At 38.7% G+C, this 27,290-nt stretch overlaps 1 protein-coding gene across 13 annotated transcripts in view; it reads left to right on the top strand.

Annotated features, from left to right (window-relative positions):
- SUCO (SUN domain containing ossification factor) overlaps nucleotides 1–23,958 on the top strand; it is a 40,318-nt gene extending 16,360 nt beyond the window's left edge. For 2 of the 13 annotated variants that reach the window (XM_030494301.1, XM_030494295.1), the window contains 20 exons: nucleotides 2,843–2,983; nucleotides 3,163–3,313; nucleotides 5,248–5,368; nucleotides 5,581–5,705; nucleotides 6,171–6,238; nucleotides 6,877–6,984; nucleotides 8,068–8,173; nucleotides 10,242–10,262; nucleotides 10,492–10,547; nucleotides 11,562–11,653; nucleotides 12,395–12,460; nucleotides 13,675–13,749; nucleotides 14,360–14,456; nucleotides 15,214–16,380; nucleotides 17,341–17,428; nucleotides 18,111–18,215; nucleotides 19,971–20,125; nucleotides 20,477–20,568; nucleotides 21,771–21,826; nucleotides 21,987–22,433. In XM_030494301.1, the coding sequence (XP_030350161.1) occupies nucleotides 2,843–2,983; nucleotides 3,163–3,313; nucleotides 5,248–5,368; nucleotides 5,581–5,705; nucleotides 6,171–6,238; nucleotides 6,877–6,984; nucleotides 8,068–8,173; nucleotides 10,242–10,262; nucleotides 10,492–10,547; nucleotides 11,562–11,653; nucleotides 12,395–12,460; nucleotides 13,675–13,749; nucleotides 14,360–14,456; nucleotides 15,214–16,380; nucleotides 17,341–17,428; nucleotides 18,111–18,215; nucleotides 19,971–20,125; nucleotides 20,477–20,568; nucleotides 21,771–21,826; nucleotides 21,987–22,433 (3,337 nt within the window). The other 11 variants (XM_030494291.1, XM_030494298.1, XM_030494297.1 and 8 more) reach the window with 11 other exon arrangements.
- Nucleotides 23,959–27,290: the final 3,332 nt, after the last annotated feature.

Genomic DNA, 27,290 nt, shown 5'->3' on the forward strand with positions numbered 1-27,290 from the left:
TAGGCAGAAGACTAGACTGCTACACATGGTTCTTTTGCTGTACTTTGGTTTATGGTGTCAATGCTAATGGAATATGCCATCATTTACTCAGTGCATGGATTAAAGTTGTGTACTTGCATGAAGTGTTGTACTATTGCCATTATTAGTTTCTAAGCTGCTGCTTTGCCAGAAAAAATCCAGTCTTTTATGTGCTAGATAATCTGTACTACAAAAGCCCTTAGGTCTTTATCATTAGGATTTCTGACCTTCACAAATGTGCTTTAACATCTGTGATAACAGCCATCCAAGCTGCTTCAGTGATGGCCTCTGCTTTCAGTTGATGAAGAACTTTGAGGGATTTTATTCCAGGATTTACAACAGCACAGTCTTAAGTTCTAATATTAAGAGGCTTTTGACGAAATAGTAAATTTTATTATAAAAGCAACCAAGACAGTTTATAATTGTGGTGCTTAGTAATGTATTGCAGAGCTGCCTCTGCTGCAGGCAGTCTTCAGAAACTGATGTGCTTAATTTTGTTTCCCTTTTGTGAAATGCTGTGCTATCAAATGTGAACTCTAGTATGGAAGTTAGTGTCTGTGTGTACACTTCGAGTTACTTTCACAAAATTCTCTTGGGATTTTTAACGTGCGTTAAAGGCAATATATTCTTCTGATTGCTGATAAAGATCTAATATTATGATAGATACAAATTCAGTGCACTAAAAGTGAAGTAGATGTCTTTTTGGTGTTTAGGGGGTTTTTTTAGGAGGCCAGCTTTTCTGGTTTTAGCAAATTTTGTTTCTTTACCATAGAAAAGGTCTGGAAGTCTGGTCTGCTTACTGATCTTGCCTAGTCTGCTAAGGCTAACACTTAAGCACATCTGGTACTTCAGAAGTGCTTTGAATTGCAAGTCTTTGAAAATCTAGCTTCCCAGATTTGCCACTTTTTAAAGAGCAGAACTGGAACATAATTGCAGTGTGGGTTTTTTTGTTGACTACTCTACTGATTTGTGTAATGTCTTATAAGTCCCACTGTTTCTACCAGTGTGACTAAGTCCAGCTCCCTTACGTGTAACCAATCTGGTATTGTAGCAGGACCTCTTAGTCAAAATATTCTGGAAGTAATTTTATTCCAAACTATTTTTACCTTGTAACGATTTTTTATTTTTTTTTTTTTTTTTAGGATGGTATTGCTTGTAGCTCTTCTATCCAGACCTAATCTGGGGAAAATTTCTTGAAAAATAAACTGAGCTCTTGTGGCTGCAAGTAAAGGCAGTTGCTGTGCAAAGTGAGCTTGGTAATGCACTTTAAAAATTAAGGCAAGGCTACTTACAAATGAAAGTATCTGAAGGAGAGGGAGCACTACAGCTTTTAGGCTTGCGCTACTCACCTGCTACTAAAACTAGTTACTTGAGGCCACTCAGGTACACCCTGATACCAGGGTATTTTTAAGTTCATACCTGTTCCATATTTTATTCAGTCGATTATTATTCATACTATCATCTATCTACTGAGACCAAGGATATGTGGGGCTTTTTAATTTTAAGTGCAATGGTCAACTTTCAGTCACTGAAGTGTCACATGCAGAGCTAAACTGTACACATGTCAGGGGTGTGTGTTTTGGGGTATTCAGAGAAACTACTCTTGGTTTGTAACTAATAAATTCTTGTTGTTCCTAGTGTCAGATTTTGGTACATAGCAAAAAATCTTGGATACTTGGGAGGTTTTTGTGTGTTTGTTTTTTGTTTTGGTTTGTGGTTTGGTTTTTTTTTTGGGTGGGTTTTTTTGGGGTTTGGTTTTGTTCGGTTTTGGTTTGGTTTTTTTTAAACTGAGGGAACTTTATCATAAGAAAGGTACTAAAATTGGCTCCCTGGGTTTGTTGTAGCTGCTTCTATTGATAATTGTAGCAGTCAGAACAAAAAAGATCCCGTTTTAAGTTCCCGATGTGCTGTTTGTGTTTTGGCAGCTCTGTATCATGGTATTGGATTAACCTAGTTAGCTGCTGACATTGAAGAAAGTTTATGTTGAAATTTAGGAGACAGAATGAAGCTTTTGTTTAGAACTGGTTTATAACTTAGATCAGTATGAAAGTCATCCCTGTACTGGAGAAGACAGTCACACAAGTTATCAACCAAAAGTTATTTGTCTGTCTTTTCCTCCCTGTCCATTCTATAGGGAGGCTTTCTTTTCAGTTTTTGCTCTAGGATTTGTCTGATGTGGTGTGTTTAGGCTTTCTGGGAGAGAGGAAGTAAAGCAGTAGGCAGATAAGCTAGTTTAGGCTGTTGATGCAGCTTGGATAATGGTCTTCTGAGTTACCTTATTTTTGTTACACTAGCAAAAAATAAAAAATCTAGTGGGAAGGAAGTCTGTCTGGCTCTACTATGTATCATTATGCGACCCCTTTTCTCCTTCAGTTTTAGCCAAGTTCTTTTCTGACTGCTGCCCGCTGACTTGGGAGCATTAGGAGCTTTTAGTGGGGAACTCAGACTCATGTTTGATTCCTTTGTTGAAAGGGAAAGGAAAATTGCTGCAGTCAAATAACTATGAAGCTGTTCTTAGTTTGTAGTAATGATGGGAAAAATTATCCATTGCAGTGTTTGGTAAGATGTTAGATGAGAGTTCTGGGAGATGAGAAGCTAGCTTTGAGTTCCTTTGCTGAGACAAACAGTCTGGAAAGTGAAATTCTATTCTTGCGTGGGTACAGCTGAGAATGCAGTTCCACAAGTATAAGCGTACTTCATTCCTCTTAATTATTTCTGTAAGACTGTGGCTTTTCTAAAACTTTCAATTATCTTTATGTGGTTGATTATCCGAGTTACTTGTATTATCAGAAGGGTAAAAAGCATGTTATTTTTTTCCCTTCAGTGCAATAGAAAATTCCCGTGCTGATATCCCTGTAGTCAGCTCTAGTGAAGCTGAGCAGTCAGAACCTGACTGTGATATTGGTGGGACACTTGAGGCTGACCCTCAGAGTGAGCCTTCCTCTTTTGTCAGTCCACCAGAGAGGTGAGTATTGAAGTAGGTTGTGAGTCTGAATAATTTAAAGGTAATTGTTCTTTTCTGTCCTAGCCTTGCAACAAACATTTGCGTGTGCTTGCTTATCTACATATTTGTGTGTGTGTTTATATTGCTTATGGTTGAAAATGTGATCATTTTATAGGTCCTAATAGTCCTAAAACTTTCAGCCTTGCAGGTCAACATATAGATAACATATCATCTTCACACGGCAAGGGAAAGAAGACAAAATCTGAGTTTGAATCGAAAGTTTCAGCAGCTGAAAAGGGGGCAGATGAGCAAAAATCTGCTCTGAATGCCTCAGAGAACTTAAAAAGGGAGGTAAGCAGTGCTGATATCCGCTCAGACACACAGGAGCCTCATGCCCTCTGTTAGGTTATCACCATTGTTGAAGATGAGTTGATATCCATCACTTTCCTGATTGCGCAGGCTTCACATTTTGAACCCTGTGTGTGTTTCTGATATTGCCATCTAAACAAGGGTATAATAAACTGGGAGCAAAGGGCAGCAAGGTTCATCCATTGGCACAGACAGTTTTTCTGAGCTGAGGCTCTTCAAATGCAAGACTTAGTTTTATTTGATTTCCCCATATGGAGCAAAATCCAGCAGAAATGTTCTTCATGTAACAGATCAGTAATCTGGGAGTTCCTGTAGGATTCTGTGCATGGCGAATTTTTTTACACAGGTTTAAAAAGAAAAAAAAAGTGGGTGGGGGAGTCGTGGTGTGGTTCGCATGGTCTAGGTAAGCTTGTAGAAGTCTGAGGGCTGGATCTTGACTGAGTCAGGAAGTTCCTGAGTAGCAGATGGTTAGGGGGAAAGATGACAGTTGAAGGGAATAGAAAATGTTTGGAGTGGTTTTATTCTTTCCTAGGTATCTTATTTGGTCACTGTTAGAGTAGGATACATAGCTAGACAGGTCTTTTACACTTAACTGTAGGACCACTTTTATGTTCTTACACTTCCTAAAGCTTGCTCTTTTTTTTTTTTTTTTTTTTTTTAAATAGGTAAAGAATGACCAAGGCCACAGCAATACAATTTTTTTGCTATGTTAGGATCACATTTAATCTGTCACTAATAACTTTGATAACTCTCTTTTAAGAAGTTTTTCCCAAGGTTATTGAACAGAGTACAGTGTACCTTAGAATAATTACATGCGGTCAGAACTTTCTACAGACAAATTGGTGTAAACCGTTATTAAAAAACCCCAATTGCAAGACTGCAATTTAAGTAACTGTGGCATTGGCCTGATGTCATAGTTAAGCAAGAGCATGATTTGGCATTTCTTACTTAGTCTGTTTTTTAACTTACCATTTTCATCATAGTCCAAGAAGAATCTTATATCCTGAACTTTCTTCAGAGAGGGAGTTACAGGGTTTTTTCAGGTCCTGTTATTTCTAAATATATGTGGGAATATATTTTTGTGTAAGTCACACCTAAAGTTCTGTTGCAGTGTAGTCATGTGAAGAATTCTGTACTCACTTTTGTTCAAATATGTGAGTTTGGCTCTTTTTTGATGGTTTTCAGCTATAGAATTATATGTGAAATAATTCTTGCTTTAAGTGCAGAGAAAATGTCAACATACAAAACCATCATTCTGGAAACTACCTGTAAAATGTTGTCTACAAAATAATCTCTACGCTTGAAATGTCTAGCAAAAGGTTTTTGCACATCTGATGGTGTGTCTGCAAAGTGTTTACACAAAGGAGATGATGTGAAATGGTATAGCATAAGGTTAACTTAAAAGGGTTGCTGCATTGTCAGGCAAGTCCAAAATATTTTCTTTAATCACTAGACATTAATAAAATAATGTGTCTCTGTTTTTTTTGAGGTGTTCAAAAACTCTAAGGAAACTGTGAATTCTGTCATGACCAACATTCATATTTGAAGATTTCTGCTACAGGGAAGCCTTTTCTCTGTAGGAGGAAGAGAAGCAAAAATAACAAAGAAAAGCAGACATTTAGAAAGACGGAATGCTTGTTTCACTTGAAATGTTAGTTTAGCCACAAAAATTATCAGCATCTCAGTGAAAGAGTATAATTTTGGGAGGAAATCATCACATGCTTTTCCTGGCTAGTAAGCTTACCTTGGCGCTAAGTTTTTAAGATGGGTTCAGATGCTGTATCTGCTGTTGACTCAATGAGAACATGGCTCTTTTATATAAGTATTGAAGTTTATCTTTTGTTTTCCTGAACAACATTCAGGACACAACATTGGTCCTGAAAAACATTCGCAATTGGTGGCTCTTTCTTTTTCAGAAAGACTATAAGAAAACAGGAGACATTGACCCTACGTCAGTGATGACTCCCAAGGACCCTGGAGACATTCCAACATTTGATGAATGGAAGAAAAAAGTCATGGAAGTGGAGAAAGAAAAGAGTAAGTTCAGGATTCATTGGTTTGGTCTAGATATAGACCACTTCCTTCTTGTATCAGATTTGATTTGGAGTGCAGCCTGGAACTTCATTTTTGTGTGAGAACTACATAATTAATGGCATTTAGTATATAAAAGCAGTGAGCAGAAACTCTGAAAGTGAAAATACTGTTTGTTTGCATGGTTTGTTATAGTAGCAATGTTTTCTTGTTCCTAGGTCAGTCAATGCACCCTTCTGCTGTTGGTGGGCAGCATTCCACAAAAAAAGTCCAGAAAAATAGAAATAACTATGCCTCTGTAGAGTGTGGTGCCAAAATTTTGGCAGCAAATCCAGAAGCAAAGGTAAGTATTTACTAATTATTAGTGTGCATTATTTCAGTTTACTCTTATGCAAGAAGTAGTACAAAGTACACTTAAACTAAGCACTGATTTCTGAAGAAATCTTTATGTTTAGGTTTATTTTGATTTTTGATTTATAAAAATCGATCATAAATTATGATCTCTCCCTTTTTTAAGAGGGGTTGCTATAGAGAAGTTGGTGTCTTTAAGTGAATTTGGAAGGGGGAACAGTCTACTCATTACAGAAACTGAACAAAGTTGTATTAAACAGCTCACCATAGTAAATTATCTATGATTGTGCCATAGTAGTATGGCATATTGTCTCTCATACTATCTTGCTTAAAATGTTGTGAAACTTGGTATTAGTCTACATAAATAATATCAAACTTATTTTTGGAGAGAGGGGAGAAACTCTTGGTGCTGTGTTAGTATCTCCAATTTAAAATACTAATTCTCTTCTTTATACAGAGCACTTCAGCTATTTTGATGGAAAACATGGACCTTTATATGCTAAATCCTTGCAGTACTAAAATCTGGTAGGTTACTGAGGTTTGCTTGTATGATGGGAGTGATTACAGTTTTCCATCATGATGGGACTGTGGGACTAACTTGATTTATCTATACCTGAAATTTGTATGTAAAGAACTTTGGACTTAGCACTAGATGCTTTATCATGTCCGTCATAGAATTCTATCTCTGATATTGAGAAGTAAGATTAAGGGGATAACTTTATTCACTTTGTAGGTTTTGCATAATTATAATCTTACAAGAAGAGAATGCACTGAGTGTTCAAGTAAAGATTTTGGTTTCTTTCTCCAGCTGCCAAATAACTGTAGGAGACATGATCAGAATTTAACATATACTAACTGGTATTTCAGGTGTGGTTTAAATGATGTTTGCTATCCTTAGTTTTTAGTTCTGTGACTTGTTGCCCTTGCTTGCAGGCGCATGAAGCTTTTGTAGCTGCAGGTGCTCTCTAGAATTACTAAGCTAGATAGGCAGGTAAATATCATAGTGATTTTGAAGGGAGCAGCAAGTGATGCCTCCTTATCATACAGCATTTTTGTAGTGTTCTTTCATACCCAGTGAAGGATGTGGTAATCAGGTAAAAGACTGAGAATTGTAATTGTAGAAGGAAAGGTGCATTTTTCAGTATTTCCTTTTTGTCTTCAAGGTTTGTTATTGAGCTCTGTGAACCAGTCCAAGTAAAGCAGTTTGACATTGCAAATCATGAATTATTCTCTTCAACTCCTAAAGACTTTCTGGTATCTATTAGTGACAGGTATGTTATCCAAATTCACCCTTCTTGATGATAAAATAAATCATTAAATGGATGGCTTTGTAAACCACAGTCTGTGTATGCTTGTTGTTATGCAAAGTGAATTGTGCATTGTGAACTTACATGGATTTTCTTCGTGTATAATATCGGTTACTAGCTTTTTTTTTTCATGGAGAGGGAAACTGAGCTCCTAGAATATGTGGCTTGAGTTCTTTCCATGCGTGCTGTGGTTTTTTGGTTTTTTGTTTTTTTTTTTCATTTAAAAATGAAAAAAATCTTTGAAAAGTAACAACGAAGCGGCAGAAATTTTACAGATGATAAAACGAACATTTCTTAACAAAATGCCACTGGGGTTGTGGTCTGTCTCCTCCCTTGTTGTTCAGACTATTTTCACACGGCTTAAGCTATCTTCAGTGCAGAGTGCTGCCCCAAAAAAATCCCCCAAATTATTATATTTGGAATGGGAAGGGGTAAGAGTACTATTCGTTGGCCAAATGGCTGGTTAAAGGGTGGCTGCTTTGTGTTTTAGGCAGTGTTGTACCCCTAGTGCTTTCAGGGAGTGAGCAGATTATTCTGGTATGTGAAAGAGGAGACGTTCACACAGTGCATCAAAAAACCCTCACTTCTTCACTACTATAAGTGTGTAGATTCTGATTTTCAGTAATTGGTCTGTTGCCTAGTTCTAACTCTGCTTTGCTCATAGCTTTTTATGTTTTTGCTGCTTGTTTACAATAATACTTACAACCTATTACTTATGTGTCATGTTCTTCAGTGTTCATCTGAGGTGATTTTTTTTCAGTTCCAGAAACTTTACTGTAGGCTGGTAGAATTTCAGTAATTGGATTGAGTATAGGGTTTTGTCCTTCAAGGGCTTGTACACTGTTTTAAGTATGTGAAGAGGTACTGCTGAGGTTTTGTGTTGGCACTAGCTTTATCTTGCAACTTTTCTTTCAATAAAAACCACATTGCTGCTATTTTGCAACTTGGAAAAATAAAAAGTATGCTGTGAAAAGGTGTTTTGGAAAATTTCAGTATATGTCTGTAAACAGTAGCTTTCATTGGCTAACTCCAATGTTTCTTTTCTAGGTATCCAACAAACAAATGGATTAAATTAGGTACTTTCCATGCCAGAGATGAGAGAAATGTCCAAAGCTTTCCTCTGGATGAACAGATGTATGCAAAATATGTTAAGGTAACTTACTATTGCAAAAGCATCCATTCTGCTCAGGGAAAGAAGGGTTTGCTGGGCTTACCCTGTATAACAGAGCATCCCAGAGAAATGTGTATCTAAGCATGCTTTACCATTAATTGCACTGGTTTTGTTAGTGACCCTAGCGTGATTGGCCATGTGCTAAATCCTCCTCACACAATCATGAGTATTTTGCCTTACTCATAATGGTAACTGAGAGGATCTTGGGAAGCATCTATTGCCTTGTGCCTGAGAACATACTTATTTGATATCTGAATTATGAAAAATACAGATGATGTTCTATTCTGTTTGACCTAACGAACTGTCTCCTGAATGTAAGATTAGAAGCATTGACCTATTTTGTCTCTTGGCTGTACCTGCTTTTTATAGAGATGCATATGTGTACACAGACACAAACATACAAAATTGTATGTATACACACTCTTTCTCTCACTCTGGAGAACAGTTTAGAATAGTCATATTTCTTAATACTTCTGTGCTGTATTCTGCTACAGATTTTTAAATGAATCTGAAAGAATAAGTGACTGTGACTCATGCAAATTTAGACTTACTGCTACTGGAGCACTTGCCATGATCGCTCCACCTTCAAAATAAGTTGCAGCAATCTATCTTTACTCAGGAGACTCCAAGAGGATAGACCTTCGTAAATAACGTGGTACTTAGACTGGGATAAAAGCTTTTGTGAAAATATTTGGATGTAGCAGAGGTTTAAACACAAATAAAACACAGATCTTTTAGGTCCTCTCCAGTGATGTGTTATCTTCCAATCATGGTCCTGCAAAAGAAAGCTCCAGACAAAACAAAAACAAAACCAAAACAAAACAAAAAACAAACAAACAAAAAACAACCAACCAAAAAAAAAACCCAACAAAAAACCCCAAACAAAAACAAGCAAAAAAACAAAGCCAGAAAACCCCAACCAACCCAAAACTCGTTTATGCTACTGAATCATGAGTGGTGCTTTCATGAAGAAATTAGCTATGAATGACAGTTATCTAACTTCTCTACCCAGAAATTCTTCATGAGTCACAGGGTAAAGATTTTATTTATGTTTAATTCTGCTTTCTGTCTGAATTAATGCCTTAAGGTAGCTGGAATCTTGCTTGTTGTCACTGAAGTTCCACAATTACACTAGATGCTTCAGCACATAATCCCTTTGTGGATACAGTGTTCTGCCTTGAATAATGTAGTGTCTTAAAATTTTCAAAAGATTGTTCTTTATAGCACAATACACAAAAATTAAGCAAGTTCTCAGTGTATCCAGGCTACAGGGGAAGAGTGAAAAAAAAAAAAAAAAATTCTCAAAAAGTTTAAGTGGCTTTAATGAACTTGCATAAAAAATAATGGATTTTTTTTTTTTTTTGTAAGAGTGCTTTATGGGAGTAGTTATCTTGATCTCACAGATTATTACAGTCTTCATTGGTGGTGTCTACACAGTGGTTTAATGAATGCATTCTTCACTTGTAAATTAATTTAGTTTAAACACACATCAGTGTGTAGTCAAGTTCTCGCTAGAAGTACACAGATGGCTGAAATTTCCAAGTGTATCATCAGATGCTGTGTATTTTTCTTCCTGCAGCGTTTCTATAAATTGAAGCATGTTACATTGAACTTGAAGCAGCAGCAGTACATAGAATGCATGCTATGAAGGGTGTTTTCCTTTTGAGTTGCTTTCTGTAATCTGTGCTCTTTAAGGGGAAAAAAATACAGTTAAATTTAACATGCTTCAGTATTCTGTATGCAATAATGCTGCCTAGAAAAACTTGGGTAACTTAAATTATTGAATAACTTAAGTTCATTAACAAAACTTGTTGCATGTTACTTTTTATCTGCAAGGTATGAAGGCTAAATGAAATCCTGCTACCTATGGCAGATGAAGTAGTATTGCAACTTTATCCTTCATAACGTGTTATCTGAGGCATTTATGGTACTGAATTAAAACCAACGAAACTCTAGTTGCCTGTGGCATGTGTTCAGCCTTTGTACTGACATCTTTTTGTTTTGTTTTGTTTTGTTTTGTTTTTGTTTTTCCTTTCCCTTCTTGCTTCAGATGTTCATCAAGTACATAAAGGTTAGCAACCTCTTGTTTTGGAATGATGAATGCATGGGGCTTGTGGTGGTCTCTACTGTGACTCAGCACCTTAATGCATGGCAAGAACAAATCTTTCAGAGTCTTTTCTGTTACGGGCAATCTACGAATCCCTTGAGTAAACAAAACTTGCAATTTTAAGATTGGATGTATATGTTAAATGAACTCTTAACTGTGGGTCTTGGAGTTTTAAGTACCTTTTATTCTTTAGGTGGAGTTGATATCGCACTTCGGATCAGAACATTTTTGTCCTTTAAGCCTTATAAGGTAGTATTTTAAGAATTTTGCTTTGTCTTTCTACCTCCTTGCTATGAGGAATAGTGTATTTTAGTAAGAGTTGGGCAATGAATCCTAGTTTTCAGTTGTAGTTGCAAATACTGTGACCTGAAGTAGTTGCCTAACTTAACTGTTGTGTAGTGTGCTTCACATCTGTTTAAAGAAGTTTTGAATCTTTAGTTTCGCTTTTCTAGTATGTAAGGAAGAGTTTATATTTGCAGGGGGGTTGTTAGGAAACAGGAACATGAGCAGCCTTACAGGAGGACATGAGCATTTCAAGACTGACCAAGCAAAACAAGGAACAAATGGTGAACTAAAAAGAACAGGTGTGATGAGTGCTTTTGGGAAGCTGCTGTGTTGCATGGCACCGCAGGTACACACCATTAGTAATTGTGTGTGTGTAGTTCAGAGAATAACCAGCCTCTGTCTTGCTCCTAAAAACCAATGTCAGTTCTGTCAAAGCTTCGTCAGAATTTGAACCTGGGAACTCTAGTGTTACAAGCCAAACCATATTTTCAGTTGACAAGACGGCTTTAAATTGGATTGTTTTCATTTTATTTCAGCAGAGCAGGTCAAAGAGAATGTAGTAGGCAAAGCGAGGTAGTCATAAATTAGATACTTCTAAATTAGATACCTTGGTCAGAAGTGAGGCTGAAGAGGAGGTGTCAGAGCTCATGAAGAGTTTAAGACCAGGACGCCTTGAGCTGCTTAAACAGGCATGAGCTCAAGTTAAAAAGGAGAAGTCTCTTTGGAAACACTAGAATTAAAAACAGGGTCTTGTTTGTTGCAGCACTTGAAAGCGTGCAGTGGATTTTGTGCATGCAAGTTTGAGAAAATAAGCATATCTGCTGCTTGATCTTGGTTAGATGAAGGCAACTGTAGCTTATCTAATTTATTTGCTACCTATTACATAATGTTCATATTGCTTAGCTAATTATCAATTATGTCAAGCAATTATATGAATAATGGAATAATACTAGGTTTTTATCTTAACTTTTTCTATAGGGTATTTGGTACTAGCATGGTTGAAGAGTATGAAGAAATAGCTGATTCTCAGTATCAGTCCGAACGCCAGGAACTCTTTGATGAAGATTATGGTAAGGAAATATTTTTTGCATTTTTAGCTGTTGAGGCATGTTTTGTGCTAGTGGTGTGGCTCATCATTTCCTCCATATGATAAATGATTTGACTGCTAAATTTACTCTTAGTCTTGTTGATGGCATTTGAGTATTTCTGGTCTTATCCAACAATCCTTTTAAGTTTTAAACAATGTGTTGTAGCTATTTGGAGGGTTACTTTAAAATGCTAGTAATAAGTCTCTATTTTACTTGGCAGGCTAGGCAATAATATCTTCATGTGCTGAGAGTAGTAATGGATAACTAAAATAATCAAAGCAGATCACATGAAACAGCTTCGTTCTTAGTGTCCATAGCTCATTTCCTGGGATTGTTTGTATGATCAATGCTGCACACAATTGGGAAGGTGCTTATTTTGGTTAGTAGACTTTGTGTTTAAATAAAATATATGAAATGGCCTACCTCCGGCCCTCACGAGGAGAAGGGGGAAAAACACTACACAGAGCTCAATGAGCAGTTTACTGCATCTGTGTCATGAATCTGGGAAAACTGAAGCTTGAACCGTGCATGTCTTTTGGTTTCTAATTGCTTGGAGCTTGATATTTCAGTATGTAATCTTTGACCTTTAACTTTATTTCTGTAGTTTTATTTTGACACTCCTAAAATGACATAGTTGAATGACATGTTAAATCTTGCTGTTTATTTTCTTTGCCCATAACACATTTAATTTTTATAGTCATAAGTGTTCTTCTTTATGCATAGATTATCTATTGGATTACAATACAGGGGAAGAAAAGTCTTCAAAAAATCTCCTAGGTTCTGCTACAAGTGAGTATGATTTACTGGAAAAATCATTGTTGTGCTGAAGCAAAATGAGCTAATTGAAAGTAGAGTGACATTTTGTCATGCAACAACTATGACTTCCATATTTTTCTGCTGAGACAATTTATTGTGATTCCTGGAGTCTGAGAAATCTGTCATTAGTAGTAAAATGCCTCTCACTTTATGAACTTATACATGTGATGTGCAGATATATTTTGGTGCGGGAGAAATAGGCAAACTTGAGCCAGTATTTACAATATGCAAAAGTTGGCTCTTTCCCCGTTCCTCATCTTTTAAATAAGCCTGGCAATGATGTTTGCTTTCAATATCAAGACCAAGGAGTTAGCTGTATCTAATGTATGTCCTGATAGAGAGCAGACCCTCTCTGTGTTTACTTCTGTGATTTTTTCAGGGGAGGAGGGCGGAACTGTTCAACTTAACAGATCCTTAAAAAAACAGATATCTAAGCCAGGCCTGTGGATATTTGTTATGGTTTTCTTCCAGTTGCTTTGACTGATCTAGATTGCATTCAAGTAACAGATTGCAAAATGTAGGTTTTTCTGCTCCAATTCTTTAAAATATTTACAATTGCTATTTTGCAGCAGTATCAGAGGTGAAAATAAGGTTTGGATTTAAGGAGAGAGGTATGATGCAAAATGACAGAGTCCTGCTTAATTTGAACAAATCTGTAGCTTTCCGTGTCTTGCTGTGGACATCCTGTGTTCAGAGGCATAATTCTGTCTCGCTCAATTAGCAAATGACATTGAGGCACTTCTTTTAGTGCTGTTATGTCAAATGATCCAACCTGGCTTTATTAGAGCTCCTCTGTTTGAGTGTTCAAGCTCTAAATTTCTGGCTTGGGACCTCCCACAGTGGTTCACACACTCAGGTTAACAGAAAATTCCATGCATAAATATTCTTCTATTTGTCTTAGTGTTCCTTGGTTTCAGTTGACTAATGATCAGTGAGTACTCTCACTGGTGTTAGAAGGTGCAGCTGGTAAAGGTTAGATACAGGTTTTCAAAAATAGCTTTCTAGCTTATAAACTTATCCTTTAAAAGCAATGGATGTATCCAGTGTCATAGAATGACAGCAGTTTTTTATGGCCTTATACTGTGATTTGTTTCAGGCAACTGTTACAAAATCGCAGATTGATCAGTGGTGCTAATCTGTGGGCCCTCTTGAGTATGTCCTCTTTGAGTAGTTGTTTTCTCTTTCAGATGCTATCCTAAGTATGGTAAATATTGCTGCTAATATGCTTGGAGCCAAAACTGAAGAGTCATCTGAAGCTGAAGGTTGGTTTTTTGTTTAGTTTTTTTATTGTTTGTTTGTATGTGAAAAACATTCTGAAAGTTTAATTTCTCTTTATTTTGTTTAATTTTTTTGCGAGTTGTTGGATGATGTATGTTTAAATGAATATTTTCACCTTTTATGGCATACCTGATAAGTACCATAGCATCCTTGGCCTACTGATTCTGAAAAGTGGAACAAAGATGCTGAATTTGCTGAGAAGGGAACCAGTACAAAGAGAACATATATGTTTGCTCCACTATATTTGGAGATCTTTACCCTCTGTATTACTTAGCTTCAGTTGTAAAGTCTAACTTGATGCTTCTTTCTGGAAATGTTTTGAGACTGTCTGTAACATCGTATACTTAAGCTGTCAGTCGGACTTTCATTCAAATGACTTTGAATGACACCCGCAGTTAATTTGGTGGTGAAGTTAGTAATCTTAAAAAAAAAACCCAAACAAACAAAAAAAAAAAACCAAACCAACACCCCCCCTCCCCCCCCAAAACCAACCAAACAAAACCGCCCCAAAACTTAATCCACAGAACCTCAAAATTCATTGAAAATGGACATGGTTCTTGAATTTTCGTATTCACATTTTCCTCCTTCCTGCAGCAGGGAACACAAGTGTGTCTGAAAATGTCACTGTTACCCCTGCAACTTCAACAGCTGCACCAAGACTGCCTGAACCAACTCCTGTTCCTTCACCAGAGTAAGTGACTGGTGTTCGGGTTTTTTTCCCAGTGTGTTCCTAGCAGAGATTAACATGCACTAGTCTGGAATCTTTGGTAGCAGAATGCTCAGATATGGCATGCTGCCTCAAGCAAGTAACAAGACAAGTGTTTGGTCAAATCTGTAGTATGGTAGTGTATTAACCAGGGAAATTTATCGCTTGATGAAAATATATTGGCAAAGATATGGAATTAGGTTGGGAGGAGCAGGTGTATATAAATATTCTGTGGGCTTTTTTTCAGTTGATTACAATTGTTTAGAATTGATTTGGCTATGTAGAGCTAAGACTCTAGCTCTTAAATGTTAAGACGTAACTTGTGCTCTATTAAGTGATTTTATGGTCTCATAGGACTCTGATTGTTGAGAGGCTAAGGAGGGTCAGTGGAAAGGCTGCGATTCTTGCTTTTGCATTTGAAGATTTCAGCAAAAGAGTAAGATGCTTGCTGTGTAGACCTTAGTGATATCTGAACTGGTGACTCTTTTCAGGGCTGAGGAAAAGGGCAATATCTGATAAAGCTTGCTCTTTCAGAAGCAAGGGTTGAAATAATTCTGTTTGCAAATTTGAACTGAAGAATACAAGAGAAAATGCTAATAGAATTTCTGACTGTATCCAAACTGACCTTTGGTAACAGGAATGAGCTTTGGTAATTTTCTGAAAGATCCTACTTTTGCAGTCTTCCTGAGCAGGTATGTAGAACTGTTCAAGTAACATCCTGTTTTTAACTCTCTTGTTGTAGACTTGTTACTACAGATATTCCACAGATAGATAAAGAGCAATTAATTGTGGATTTGACAAAGGAAAGTCCTATTGTTCAGCTAGTACAAGAGTATGAAGAAGATACAAGCCGGTCAACAGTAACCTTGCTGCCCAGCGATGATCAGGAAGAAGAAGCATCGGCATGGTTTGAACTTGAGACAGAAAAGTACTGCTATGACATGGCAACAGTATGTTGTATTTCCACCTTTTCAGAATACCTGTTTAAATGGTGTTCAGTTGCAGTAGCCATGCACCGTCAGCATAGTAAAACTGAAGGTAAACAAGGGCAAGATTACTCTGCTGATGTTCAGCAGCCACAGACGGTTCTGACTGAACCTATACATGCGTCTGTAGATGAGCCTCTGCCTGAGCAATCAGACAGCAAAGTTGAGAGTTCATCTGGAGCTACTGTTGCGGTTGACTTCAGCAGTGTGGTCCCTGAGGAGATCGGTAATGAGACCACAGACTCAATTGAACTGGAGCCAAGCCATCCTCAAACTGTCTCTCAGTCTCTCCTCTTAGAAGTTACTTCTGAAGTTAAGCCATTGCCAACAACAGACATGGCTTTGGAGCCTGAAAAAGATGATGTGAGCCAGGTAGCACCAGGGATTACACCTCGGTTGGATATACCTGAGATCAGTGCAGAAACAGAAAAGGCTGAGAGCTCTGTTGCAGAAGAAAGCCCTATAGCTTCTGAGACCAGTGTGGCTACTGAGGTACAGGAGATGAGCACAAGAGAGGCTATGGCTACTCCAGTGATTTCAAAGCCTACAGAGACTGTTCAGCAGCTTGAATATACAGTGGACATGCTAGCCAGTGAGGCTGGGGAAGTAAAGGAAAGCACTTCAGAAGTGCAGAAACCTGTTTTGCCTCCTGTTGAGTCTTCTGTATCTGCTGAAACAAAGGAGGATGATCAAGCAACAGAAGAAGCTTTAATGGCAATTCCGGTCTCTGGGGGACCACAGAGAACAGCTACAGATTTCTATGCTGAATTGCAGAATTCAACAGATCTAGGCTATGCTAACGGAAATCTTGTTCATGGATCTAATCAAAAGGAGTCTGTCTTCATGCGCCTTAATAATCGCATAAAAGCCCTGGAAGTAAACATGTCTCTCAGCAGCCGTTACTTAGAAGAACTTAGTCAGAGGTAAGTCTGAGGAAGACTGGTCAGAATCTACCAGTCTACCCTATGTAAACATGATTTTAGCCAGCTGTATGAAGAAACATACACATGTGAAAAGTAGTACAGTCAAAGCGAAGTATAACATAAATCACAACATAAAGCTTTATGGAAAACTGAGAAAGTTACTAGTACCTAATCCTAGGTAGCTACTGGAGACCAGATGTCTGCAGGTAGCAGGGGTTCCCTTTCTGTATTTCAGATACAGTCACATTTATTTTGGTTTAAGGAGTAGTGCTGTGAGGTTTTTTAAAAGGATAAAGTGTTGCCAGAATGTAAGTGCTAATCCTGTCCATAAACCTTTCAACAAAAGGGCACATCCTTCTGCTGCTCTTAAACTGAATGACACAGACCTACAATGCTTTCTTTACTGAATTGATAGTTGCTACTTAAACTACTGTGTTACTTGTAATAACTCTTGTGGAAGAAGGGAGCTTGGCGAGAAAACCAAGAACTTTGTGAGAGTTGCATGTATTTTAGTGTTTCTCTGTGGTACTCCTTAGCCATAGGAGAATCAGGAAATGTACCCATTTCAGAATTGGCTCCAAGGAGCAGGCTCTTCCTTATGCTGTTGTTTTATCTGTCTTGGCAGTCAGTGGTAGCAGAGAATTCTCCAGAGTGAATTCCAGTAAATTGATGCTAAGCTCTAAGGTGTTGAAAAAGATTTGACTTTAACCTTGGAAGAAAATGACAAAAAAACACCAAAGTAAAAACAAAAAAAAACCCCAAAACAAAACAAAAAACCACCATAAAGAGACACATCTGTTTTTATGTGAAACTTAAAAGGAAGTACCACTTCATGTTCAAATAAAACCTTTTTGGGTGAAGAGAAGTTTTCTGCTGGCATAGCTGTGTTTTCTGGAGATGAGTCTAGTGCTGAGGAGTTTCATGAACTAGCACTTCAGACCTTTATGCTCTTTCTTTTAGGTACCGAAAGCAAATGGAGGAAATGCAGAAGGCTTTTAATAAAACAATAATAAAACTTCAGAACACCTCAAGAATAGCAGAAGAGCAGGTATGATTTGTTGAAGTGCTTAAGCGTTTTCCTCATTAGGAAAGTTTACTTTTTAAGAACTAGTTACAAGGAGGTGCAGAAATTCTTTTTAATTTTTCTGCTTTTTGTTTGAATAGTATCAAATGCTGGTCAGTCAGAGGTGCACCTCTTGGTTAATCTCCCTGACACTCTGCTCACCTTCCTTAATTTCTCATACGATTAAGAATCCTGTTAGGGTTCTTCCGGGGAAGGAGATAATAACTGCAAAGGCCTTGTTTCTGGCCTGCTTGGGCTCCTGTCATTAAGTGGCTGTCTACCTGATCCCAGAACAGAAGCTATTCGTCAGCCCTTAGGCTTTAGCTCTGCCTGGTCATCCGCATGTGTATTCTGTAATGTGACAGTACTCAGCTTCCTGATAGTCATTGCGTGGAGCTGGCTGCTTAATCTGCCTTTCATGAAGGTAGCAGAAGTCACTGTAATGAAATGTACTTGGCATATGTTACAAAAAGTTATTTGATAAATAAAATGCTGGTGTTTCAAATGGTGTATGAAAGTTGTGTTGAAAACAATGCTGAATAGGTCATGTGGCTACAAAATGCCTGGCTGTATCAGATAGAACAGTAACTCGGTACATGTGAGCGTATATCATAATGGGAACCTGACAACTAAATAGCATGGCCATGACTCTCTTTCTTTAATACAGGATCAGCGGCAAACAGAAGCAATCCAGCTGTTACAAGCACAGCTCACCAACATGACACAGCTAGTTTCTAATCTGTCAACAACTGTGGCAGAATTAAAACGTGAGGTAATTATAATTCAGCTTGAGAAACTCAAACAGATGTATAAACATAACTCAATTTGAAGAGGCCTGGAATCTTTAAATGAAGCTTTTCATTTGAGCTGTCTGTAGTGTTACTTTCAGCCTACTTTAGCAGCTGGCTAAGGGAGTGGAGGAAAGTTTAAGTAGTTTGAGCTGTCTAGGGCACAGCAAGATTAGTGATAATTTCTACTACAGCCCTAGTAGCCCCATGATTGGAGTCTGAACTAACTATAAAGCTAAAACTTAGAATAACTTAATATCTCAGTCTTCCTGTAGTGCACTGGAATTGATACTATTCTGTGAAATGATTCTTAATGAAATTAGAAGATTAACTATTGATTTTCAAATAGCAGTAATGGGATCTGTTGCACATCCAGAGTGTTTGATGTGTGTCAGAGGGAATGGTAGAGTTCATGCTTCAGGACTGCTTCTGGCACTTGCTGCATTATATAACCAGTTGTACTGCATGGCTTCGTTACACAACTTCAGTAAAATGGGATGCTTTGCAGTGTCCAGCACTCACGTTTTTCACTTAAATATCAGCAGGCTTGTGCCACAGGAGGTTTAGTGTGCAAGTGTGTACTGGTCACTTAGAACTGGGCTGTGATCATAAGATGAGCATGTGGAGGGTTGTGGTCTTAGCTACTGAATGGGAGGCTCATATGGCTACAGCCTTCTTCTTTCCTGGTTTTTGTGATCTTTTGAGATTAGGGGAATCTTGGCAACTGTATTAGGAACATACTCTCAATGTTTACATTCTCCAGCCTGGGATTTCAAGCCATGGTTTTTTTTTAATGGTGCTTCTTGCCAAAGGACATCTCTTTGAACTATTTTCTAACACTTAGTTAGCCTCCTTCTTCGATGCCTGGCTGGCAAAGCTCCTGTTCATGAGTGCTGTGGTTTTAACCAGGATTTGACAGTGGTGATCCTCAGGGTACTTTAGATGAGTATCCTGGAATTTCCCTGAACTCAGCTCTAGTCACCTGTCTATTAGTCAGGTCTAGTCTATTCATCTGAGACATTTGCTTGTTATAAAAGGGGAATTTGTGTTTTATCTTTTCTAAAGTCTTTGTGTGACTTCTAAGATCTCATGGTGTGATTAAGATAGACTTTTTTAGGAAAACGACTGTACAATTCCTTTTTTAAATATTGTCTGCAAAGTACCGTTGGATTTCAGCTTCCATATCTTTCTAGTAAGCTTCATCTGTTAAGCTTCAGAAATGAACATACTTGAAAAAATCCTTTTGCTAGGTTGTGAAATGGAAGAGTAGTCAGAAAGATTAAACCCATTGAATCAAGTGAATATAATGGTATTCTGTGAAGTGCTGCAATGTCAGCTGATAAGCATCACATAAAATTGAGGTAGTATTGCATCCATGTCAATTGTAAAACAGAAGTTCCTTCCTTAATACACTTTTTTGTGCAAAGTATATTACTTTCAGATAGGTTTGAATGCTATTTGCAAGGGCTGGCTGCTGCTTTAAGTTCTGGTAGTACCATAGTCAGTGAAATCTTGCCCTGTGTTACCAGCTGGTGGTATTCAGCCTTCACTCCTTGAATGCTGCGTAGCCAATAGACTACATCAAACCTCTGAAAAAATACTCAAATTTGAGCAAGTGTTTATCAAAATGGAAGGAAAGTGACTTGAGAATGTCAGTTGTTCTTCTAAAGATTTTAATATTTAAAACAAGAATAATAGTATTATTTTTTGTCTTTAACAACCATTTGAAATTCTTCCAGGTTTCTGATCGGCAGACTTATCTTGTGATTTCTCTGGTTCTCTGTGTCATTCTGGGCTTGGTGCTTTGTGTGCAGCGGTGCAGAAGCTCTTCTCAGTTCTGTGAAGATTACCTCTCAAAAATTCCTAAAAGTAATCACTACCCTAGCCCCAAAAGGTAATGTATTTATATTTGAAACTGAATTGTTCTTGCAACTTTTATCGGTATTTCCTAAATTTGCTTGGACTGGGTATCTACTTTAATTCGGAGTCTCCTATCTGTAAGCTCAAAATTGATAGCAAAGAGCCGTTACTGGTCTATAGGAAAACTCTCCTGAGAGCATTTTGAGGCTACTACACTTAACATGCCTTGATAGCTTGTTGCAAATACAGTACTGTGTCTGTTTGCCAGGGTTTCTTGGGCATCTCTGTATAATTCTGTCCTTCTGCAAAGATTTAATGAAAAATATGTATAACGAAGTCATGAGAAAAATATGTTTTAAAAAGCTTTGTGGATTTTGTTTCCTAGGTGTTTTTCCTCTTATGATGATATGAATTTGAAAAGAAGAACTTCTCTTCCACTGGTCAGATCACAGTCTTTTCAGCTAGCTGGCAAAGAAGGTATTATTCATATACTGTACATCTAGTCTCTCATTTATCTCTATTAGTATCTCATGTATCTCTATTTTCATACACTCTACTGCAAATGTATGAAAATGGAATTGCAAGCTAATGTGAAAGTACACTGGATTATAGTATTTCATGTAGGACAAGGGGGTTCACAAACAAGTTACTGGATACTCACAGAACTGTGCTAAATTATGCTAAAACATTAAATGTGGTGTGCTATCGTTTATAGCAGCAATCCATGCAGGCATGCAGGTCTGCAAAGCTATGGAGCTTTGTAACTAGAAAGTGACATTTTTATTTTCTTTTTTTTTTCCTTAATGCAAGATGTGGGAAGTGTGAATGCCTTACTTCTCAGAAATCCTGATAGCCTGTTTCTGAAACTTGGCAGATATTTAGGATCCGTATTTGTCAACTGTAGTAAGAAAATTTAGACTATTTACCTTAGATTGGGTATGAGGAATGATCTGGTATTTTCGGTATTCATGATAGTCTTGGGAAAACTAAATATTTATTTTTAGGCCATCACCATCCTGCAAAACCAAAAGTGTTGCATATTATAGTAACTACCAAGTATGCAGCTGACACTGCTTTTCTGGGTGCAGCAAACTTGCTTCACAGATTTTTGTACTGTGAGGAAATCTGCAGGAATACTCATGAGCTGAATTGGGAACATGTTGCAATAGAGACAGCAAAGGCTATTTTTTTGCAAAACCATGCTTTTTCAGAATTCTCCCCTGCTTCAGCTTGGAAGAATGATTTACAAAGCACTGATGGAGGAATACCAGACTGGTCTAGTCAGTCTGAACATCCGTGTCCTTGATAGGTACACAGACTTGAGTGTCTGTCCTGTTACGGGTAGGCTGCACGTTAAACACATCATCTTGTTAACAGCTTGTTTTTGTAGAAGCTAACTTTTGCTGACTGCTGCTCCTTTTCCCCAGAGGATGTTCTCTGCACCTCTCCTATGGCCTAATCTATCAGGAGGCAAGCGTTTTCAAGTGTATGTCACTGACAGCTGCCATGACAGCACAGGGGACTTCCTCTGTGTGTTGACTTCACTGTCAGTGTTCATGTGTTGTGCCTCCATTAGCTTGTAACGGGAGCAAAAATGTGTCAGATAAATAATAGTGTGACTTAGAGTTGTGTTGCTTTAGAGCCGGCAGTGTCAGGACTGTGTGTTCCCTCTCTTACAGTGGATCCAGAGGACCTGTACATTGTAGAACCCCTGAAGTTTTCCCCAGAGAAGAAGGTATAGTGGCTGTGCGGAGGGCAGGCTGGGCTGAGCCTGCTTCTGCTGGCAGGTGGCGCCCATCTCAGTTGCTTTCCCCTCCACTGGTTCCTAGGCTTGGGTTTTGTACTCTGCTTACTTTCCAGAGCCTAACTCTACCTCTTTTCACTTGTGGTTTCAGAAAAAGCGTTGTAAATACAGAAGTGAAAAAATAGAGACTGTTCAGTCAGCAACAGAGCCTGTGCATCCGATAGCCAACGGGGAAATTAAAGGAAAGAAGCCGTTTACGAACCAGAGGGACTTCTCCAACATTGGGGAAGTTTATCACTCTTCATATAAGGGTCCTCCATCCGAAGGAAGCTCCGAAACGTCATCGCAGTCCGAGGAGTCCTATTTTTGTGGCATTTCAGCATGTACGAGTCTGTGCAATGGCCAGACCCAAAAGACAAAAACTGATAAGAGGGCTATAAAACGAAGACGGTCTAAAGTTTCAGACCAAGGGAAGCTTATAAAAACTCTAATACAGGCTAAGTCAGGGTCAATGCCAAGCCTGCATGACATAATCAAAGGAAACAAAGATATAACAGTGGGAACACTTGGTGTCACGGCAGTTTCTGGACACATCTAAAACTAGCTGAACTTCTCAAACAGGAGTGTTTGTTCGTTTGAGAACAGTCTGTGGTATTCTGTGGGAGGATAGTGGGAGACGAAGAGCTCAACTAATTGGAAAGTATTCAGAAATTTGGTTTCTGTCTTTTTAAATAGATGGGATTGTGTCAATCGTGGCTATAAGCTGCAGCTTTACAAGGCTGGTAATTTCCTATGAGAACAGCTTGGGGGGAGGGAGGGCAGGGTTCATTTTATAAAGGTTTTTTTTTTCACAGTTCCTGGGGCAGAGATTTTTTGAAACCCAGTTTGTTGGGTGGAATAGGGATAAAAGCCTAATCCTCTTCCTTTAGCTTTGTTCCTATTTCTTGCACCTTCCCATATTTATGTGCCTTTTGTCTATTTATAATGCCACTGGAAGAGGGGAAATACAATTGTTTGTCATTTGATTTATTTTGTAATTTCTCTAGCTTTTTTTGAAGATGCAACACTACAGTGCTGTAAAGGGACATGTGTTGGCCTTCAGCTGGACTCAGTAATGTGGACTGGATACTGTAAAAATCCTAATAGATGGACTTGCCTGATGAGATTTTGGTTTTGCAAACTCAGTTGAGGAAAATATCTCGCTGGGGATGGTAATTTGGAGCTGTAGTCTTATGTACTAAATAAATGACAGTGGCTCTTTAGGATTTCCTCTGTATGATGGGAACTTAGGCTGCTGAATGCATGTGTTGCCTGAATTGCCTGTGAATGAGGTGGATGGGGAACACTTGCCATTTCTGTGCTGAGAGTTCAGGAAAGGCTCAGCTGAAGAACATGAGGGTGAGCTGGTGCAGCTGCAGCTGGGCCTTCTCCAAGCCCGCTCTGGATGTGTTGAGTTTGCAAAGCCTTGGGGTCTGACCAGTCAGGCTGGTTCAAAGTGGGTATTTCTGTAATGTTTGCTTTTGTATTGGCTAACAAATGTGCAGTGTTTGTATGGTTGGTATTTTCATATCCAAGTTGTTTTTTTATTTTGACTGTGATTGTATATTTGGATACTATAGGATGTGTGATTGCTAAAATGTTGAGTGTGACTGTATATTTGGATACTACAGAATGTGTGATGGCAAAAATTTGAGTGTGTATCTGAGAGAGTGGAACAAAAGGTTATTCCTTTTGACAGGTGTTACAGGTTCACGTTGTAAAAAACTAAGTTAACTTATTGAGCACTTTTAGTGGTACCCTTGTTAACAGATCTAATGCCTTTCCTGGGTATTGTATGTAATGTGACTTATTTAAAGCCTTTGGTTTTTTTGCTGCTTTCTTGTTAGTTTATGGATACTTTTAAAGTGATGTACTTTTGGAGTTGATCTGCACAATTAGCCAGTCAGAGCACATGAACCAGACATATTGAACATGAATTCAGAAGGGTTTCAAACCTGGATGAGGAAAATACATACCACCTGAGTGCGGCATACAATGTTGTGGAACAAGACTATGTAACTGCAGAGCTGTAGTGCCATTAGAAACTGTGAATTTCCAAATAAATCTGAACACTTTGTCTTTCATTTACTGGCATTTTTCCTTTGAAAATGAAACTTGTGGCTTAATTTGAGGAGGACTAGTCTTTAAATTTCAGTCCAGGACTAGGACTGGGGTCCCTTAGGCTGTAATAAGGAGTTCATAAACTTGTCAGTCTAGATGTGTTTGGTTGAAAAAGAAAAGGAGGGATGGGTGAAGGGAAGCTGAAGGCCTTTGTGTGAAAGTTCAGGAATTGTGGCCATGGAAGAACTGCTAGAAAAGTTTCCAGCAGGTGTCAGTTCATGTTTTGACCTGGGGGATCCTTGGAAATGGTAGTTTTCTGTGAGAATGACTACATGAAATTACCTCTTGGTACTCAGAGCTGAGGTTTGCAAAGAACATAAAAGACCACTAAAAGAGAATGTTAGATAGTTATTTCAAACTAGAGTAGTAGAGCTGGTCACATAATGAACACATAGGAAACATGCAACAGGGATACTGCATATCCTAAGTGAGCAGAGCAGAGCTCTGGTGAGAACGTGGCTTGAGGCCACATGGCTTCCAGTTCACACTGGCAATGCAGCAGATGCTGTAAGTGCTGGATAACACAGAACTGGACACTTCACTCAGGCTTCCATGTTTCAAGGCTGTTTTGAGAACGCCTCACAGCATCCCCCCTTCTGAAAGTGTACCCCAAAATCAGTGTAAAGAATAAATGATGTAATGGGCTGTGTAGGTTCACTTTCCTGAAAGCTATGTACTGTTCCTAAGAAATGCTGCCTGTGGGCCCTGAGTCAACATGAGCTTATGTGAATTCAGCTGGACTGATCGGTTGCAAAGGCACTGCATGCAGTGCAGCCTTCTGTAGTATTTTAAGTATCAGAATAGCAGAAAGTCAGGTCATATGGTGAAAAATGTCAGCCTAGTTTTTTTGTGTCGGGTCAGCAGAGATGGCCGTCAGCAGTGATGACCCCTGTGAATAAAGCACAGCTATGGCAGGAGTCACTGCTGGTGCATGTCAACCAAAGAGTGACTTTCATATTCTCGTAAGTACGTTACCAAACTGTCTAGGTCTAAACTTCCCAATCAAAGTGTAGGTTATGTTTCAGCCGTCAAGAAAGCCAGCATCTGAAGGAACCTGTGGAGCTGATGGTGCTACTGCAAACTCAAGAGTGTTTATTCTGGCAGTAGACTGGAGATTGAACCACAGCTTCCGCCTGCTGCTGTCTTGCTGCTTTTAATTATTTGTAACCACTTTTTTAAAAAAGAGAAGGAAAAAAAAAGGCTTTTAATGTCTAAGTTCTTGTTGCTCAATGTTATCCTTTCATGTGGGCTCGAGTCACTTTTTACTTCCAGTTTTATTAATGTCACACTGACTAGCTTTCAAAACTTGATTCTTTGGTGAAATAAAGTCTCTCAGATTGGTCATAATCTTTATTAGAGACATAAGTTTCTAATGAAGACAACTTATAAACCTTGACAAATTCCTGTGGTTGTACGGATCCTTAAAGGGGGAGCCTAGTCCATCTTGTGATGTTACATAGCAAAGTTAGACCACTGGTTTAAGATAGAAGCCAGCATGCGTATGCAGTAGTGACCCTTAGGCATGAATTAAACCCAGGGTCAAAAATACTTAAGCAGCACGAAGGTTTCCATGGGAGGATGGATAGTCACAAACATACACTTTTCATAAGTGAATTACTAGCCATGTTTGCCAAAATGAGGTATTTGGGTTGTATACATTAAGCACCAGAATGGAAATCCAGAATTTTTAAAATATGCAAACTCCACCAGCCGTGTGGTATTGGTAAGTAGAGAACTCCAATGCCTGGTGTCTTTGTGTGGCTTCTGCTCTTGCCAAGTTAGTGTGAGATGATACAAGATGGAACAGCTTAACATGCCTCACATAATTAGGTACAAACATGTTCCACTTTGTTTGGAACAATTCAAGTGTAGAGCCCTGACCACACGGTGCTGTGGGTAGGCTATTAGTGTGTGTCTCATCTGGAAACCCTGAGTGTCAAACAGCACCAGGTGCTGCTGAAGGCATAACTGGGGTTTGCAACAGTGTGGGAAGAATGAGTGTTCCCAGAGCTTGTTGAGATAAAATGCTTCCTTAGGAAAGGATGGTGAAACTCATGAGTCTGTCTTACATATCCCTTCTCTAAGAACAGTAATTTTAGAAGAAGCTACCAAGGAGCTTTCTGCTTTTTTTCATTAGAGTCACTAATAAAGTCACAGATTAGAGGTATGGCTTTTGGTAGGGAATCAAGATGAAATTAACAGCACTTTCATGGACCTAGACATAGTAAAGAAATGTTTGCCACCTTGAGGCTTGTTTTTTCCTTTGCTAAATGTGGTGGCTAGAGCCTACATCCAGTGGCTGGGCCCTCTGGAACTCACAGCAAACAAGAATCCTTGTCTGGGATTTTCTCCTTTTTCTCCCCCCCATCCCTGCCAAAAAATCTCTCAAAGCAGCTAATGAATAACTTGTGTCAGTCATAGTTTGATGCTATTGCTGCTGAAATGTCAAGGTTGTAAATATTGCCTGTGAAAGCACCTGCAGCTCAAAGTGAAATCCCAGGAAAGTCAGATGAAGGTCTCTCAGTGTTTTTGGAATTCAGATGACATGGGTCACTAGTGTCAGAGTGCTTGTGAAATGAGATGGGCACTCTTCTGTTGGGCTCTCTGGGTGCCCATCTGATGCCAGAGGGCCTGAATTTGCTCAGTGTGATAAAGAGCTGAGGTGTGATCCTGGTGGAACTCAGTAAGGATCGCAGGGTAGATCCCAGGGGGTTGTTGTTGATTATTTTTGTTTGGGTGGGTGGGTTTGGTTGGTTTTGGGGGGGTTGTTTTGGGTTTTTTATGGGTTGGGAACAGCTGCTGCCAAGGAAGAATAAAATTGTGAAGCGCCAACAAGGCCACATTGGCCAGCAGAGCCAGCTGGTGTTCTCCAGAGCCAGGGCTGGCAGCATGGATCCTGCTGTGAAGGGCTTGTGAATGCAGTTCTCGACTGTCACTGGGCTGAACAGGAAATCAACATCTGCACGTTCGCTGTGGTCTTCCTCACCACCTCTGACTGACCACACCACCTTATTCTGTGACTAAGCTATTATATGTTTGAAATGACAGGCTTCTCTTTCTCGGATGTTTAAGCAATAGGTCCCATTATCTCATAACCACTATACCTCATTTCTTTGCTTTTGCTAGACATTAAAAAAAGAAAATCTTACTCTGCTGCTTTCAATTCTTCCTCTCTTCTTAGCTGCTTTGGCTCCTTCCCTGCTTGGATTCTTTCCTGCCTCAGGTCAGAGCCCTGTACCACTTTGACTGAACCCAGGGCTGCTGTCTACTTACTGGAAGAGGACCATATTAAGTA

The sequence above is a fragment of the Strigops habroptila genome, chromosome 8 (genome assembly GCF_004027225.2).
Source record: "Strigops habroptila isolate Jane chromosome 8, bStrHab1.2.pri, whole genome shotgun sequence".
Lineage (NCBI taxonomy): Eukaryota > Metazoa > Chordata > Aves > Psittaciformes > Psittacidae > Strigops > Strigops habroptila.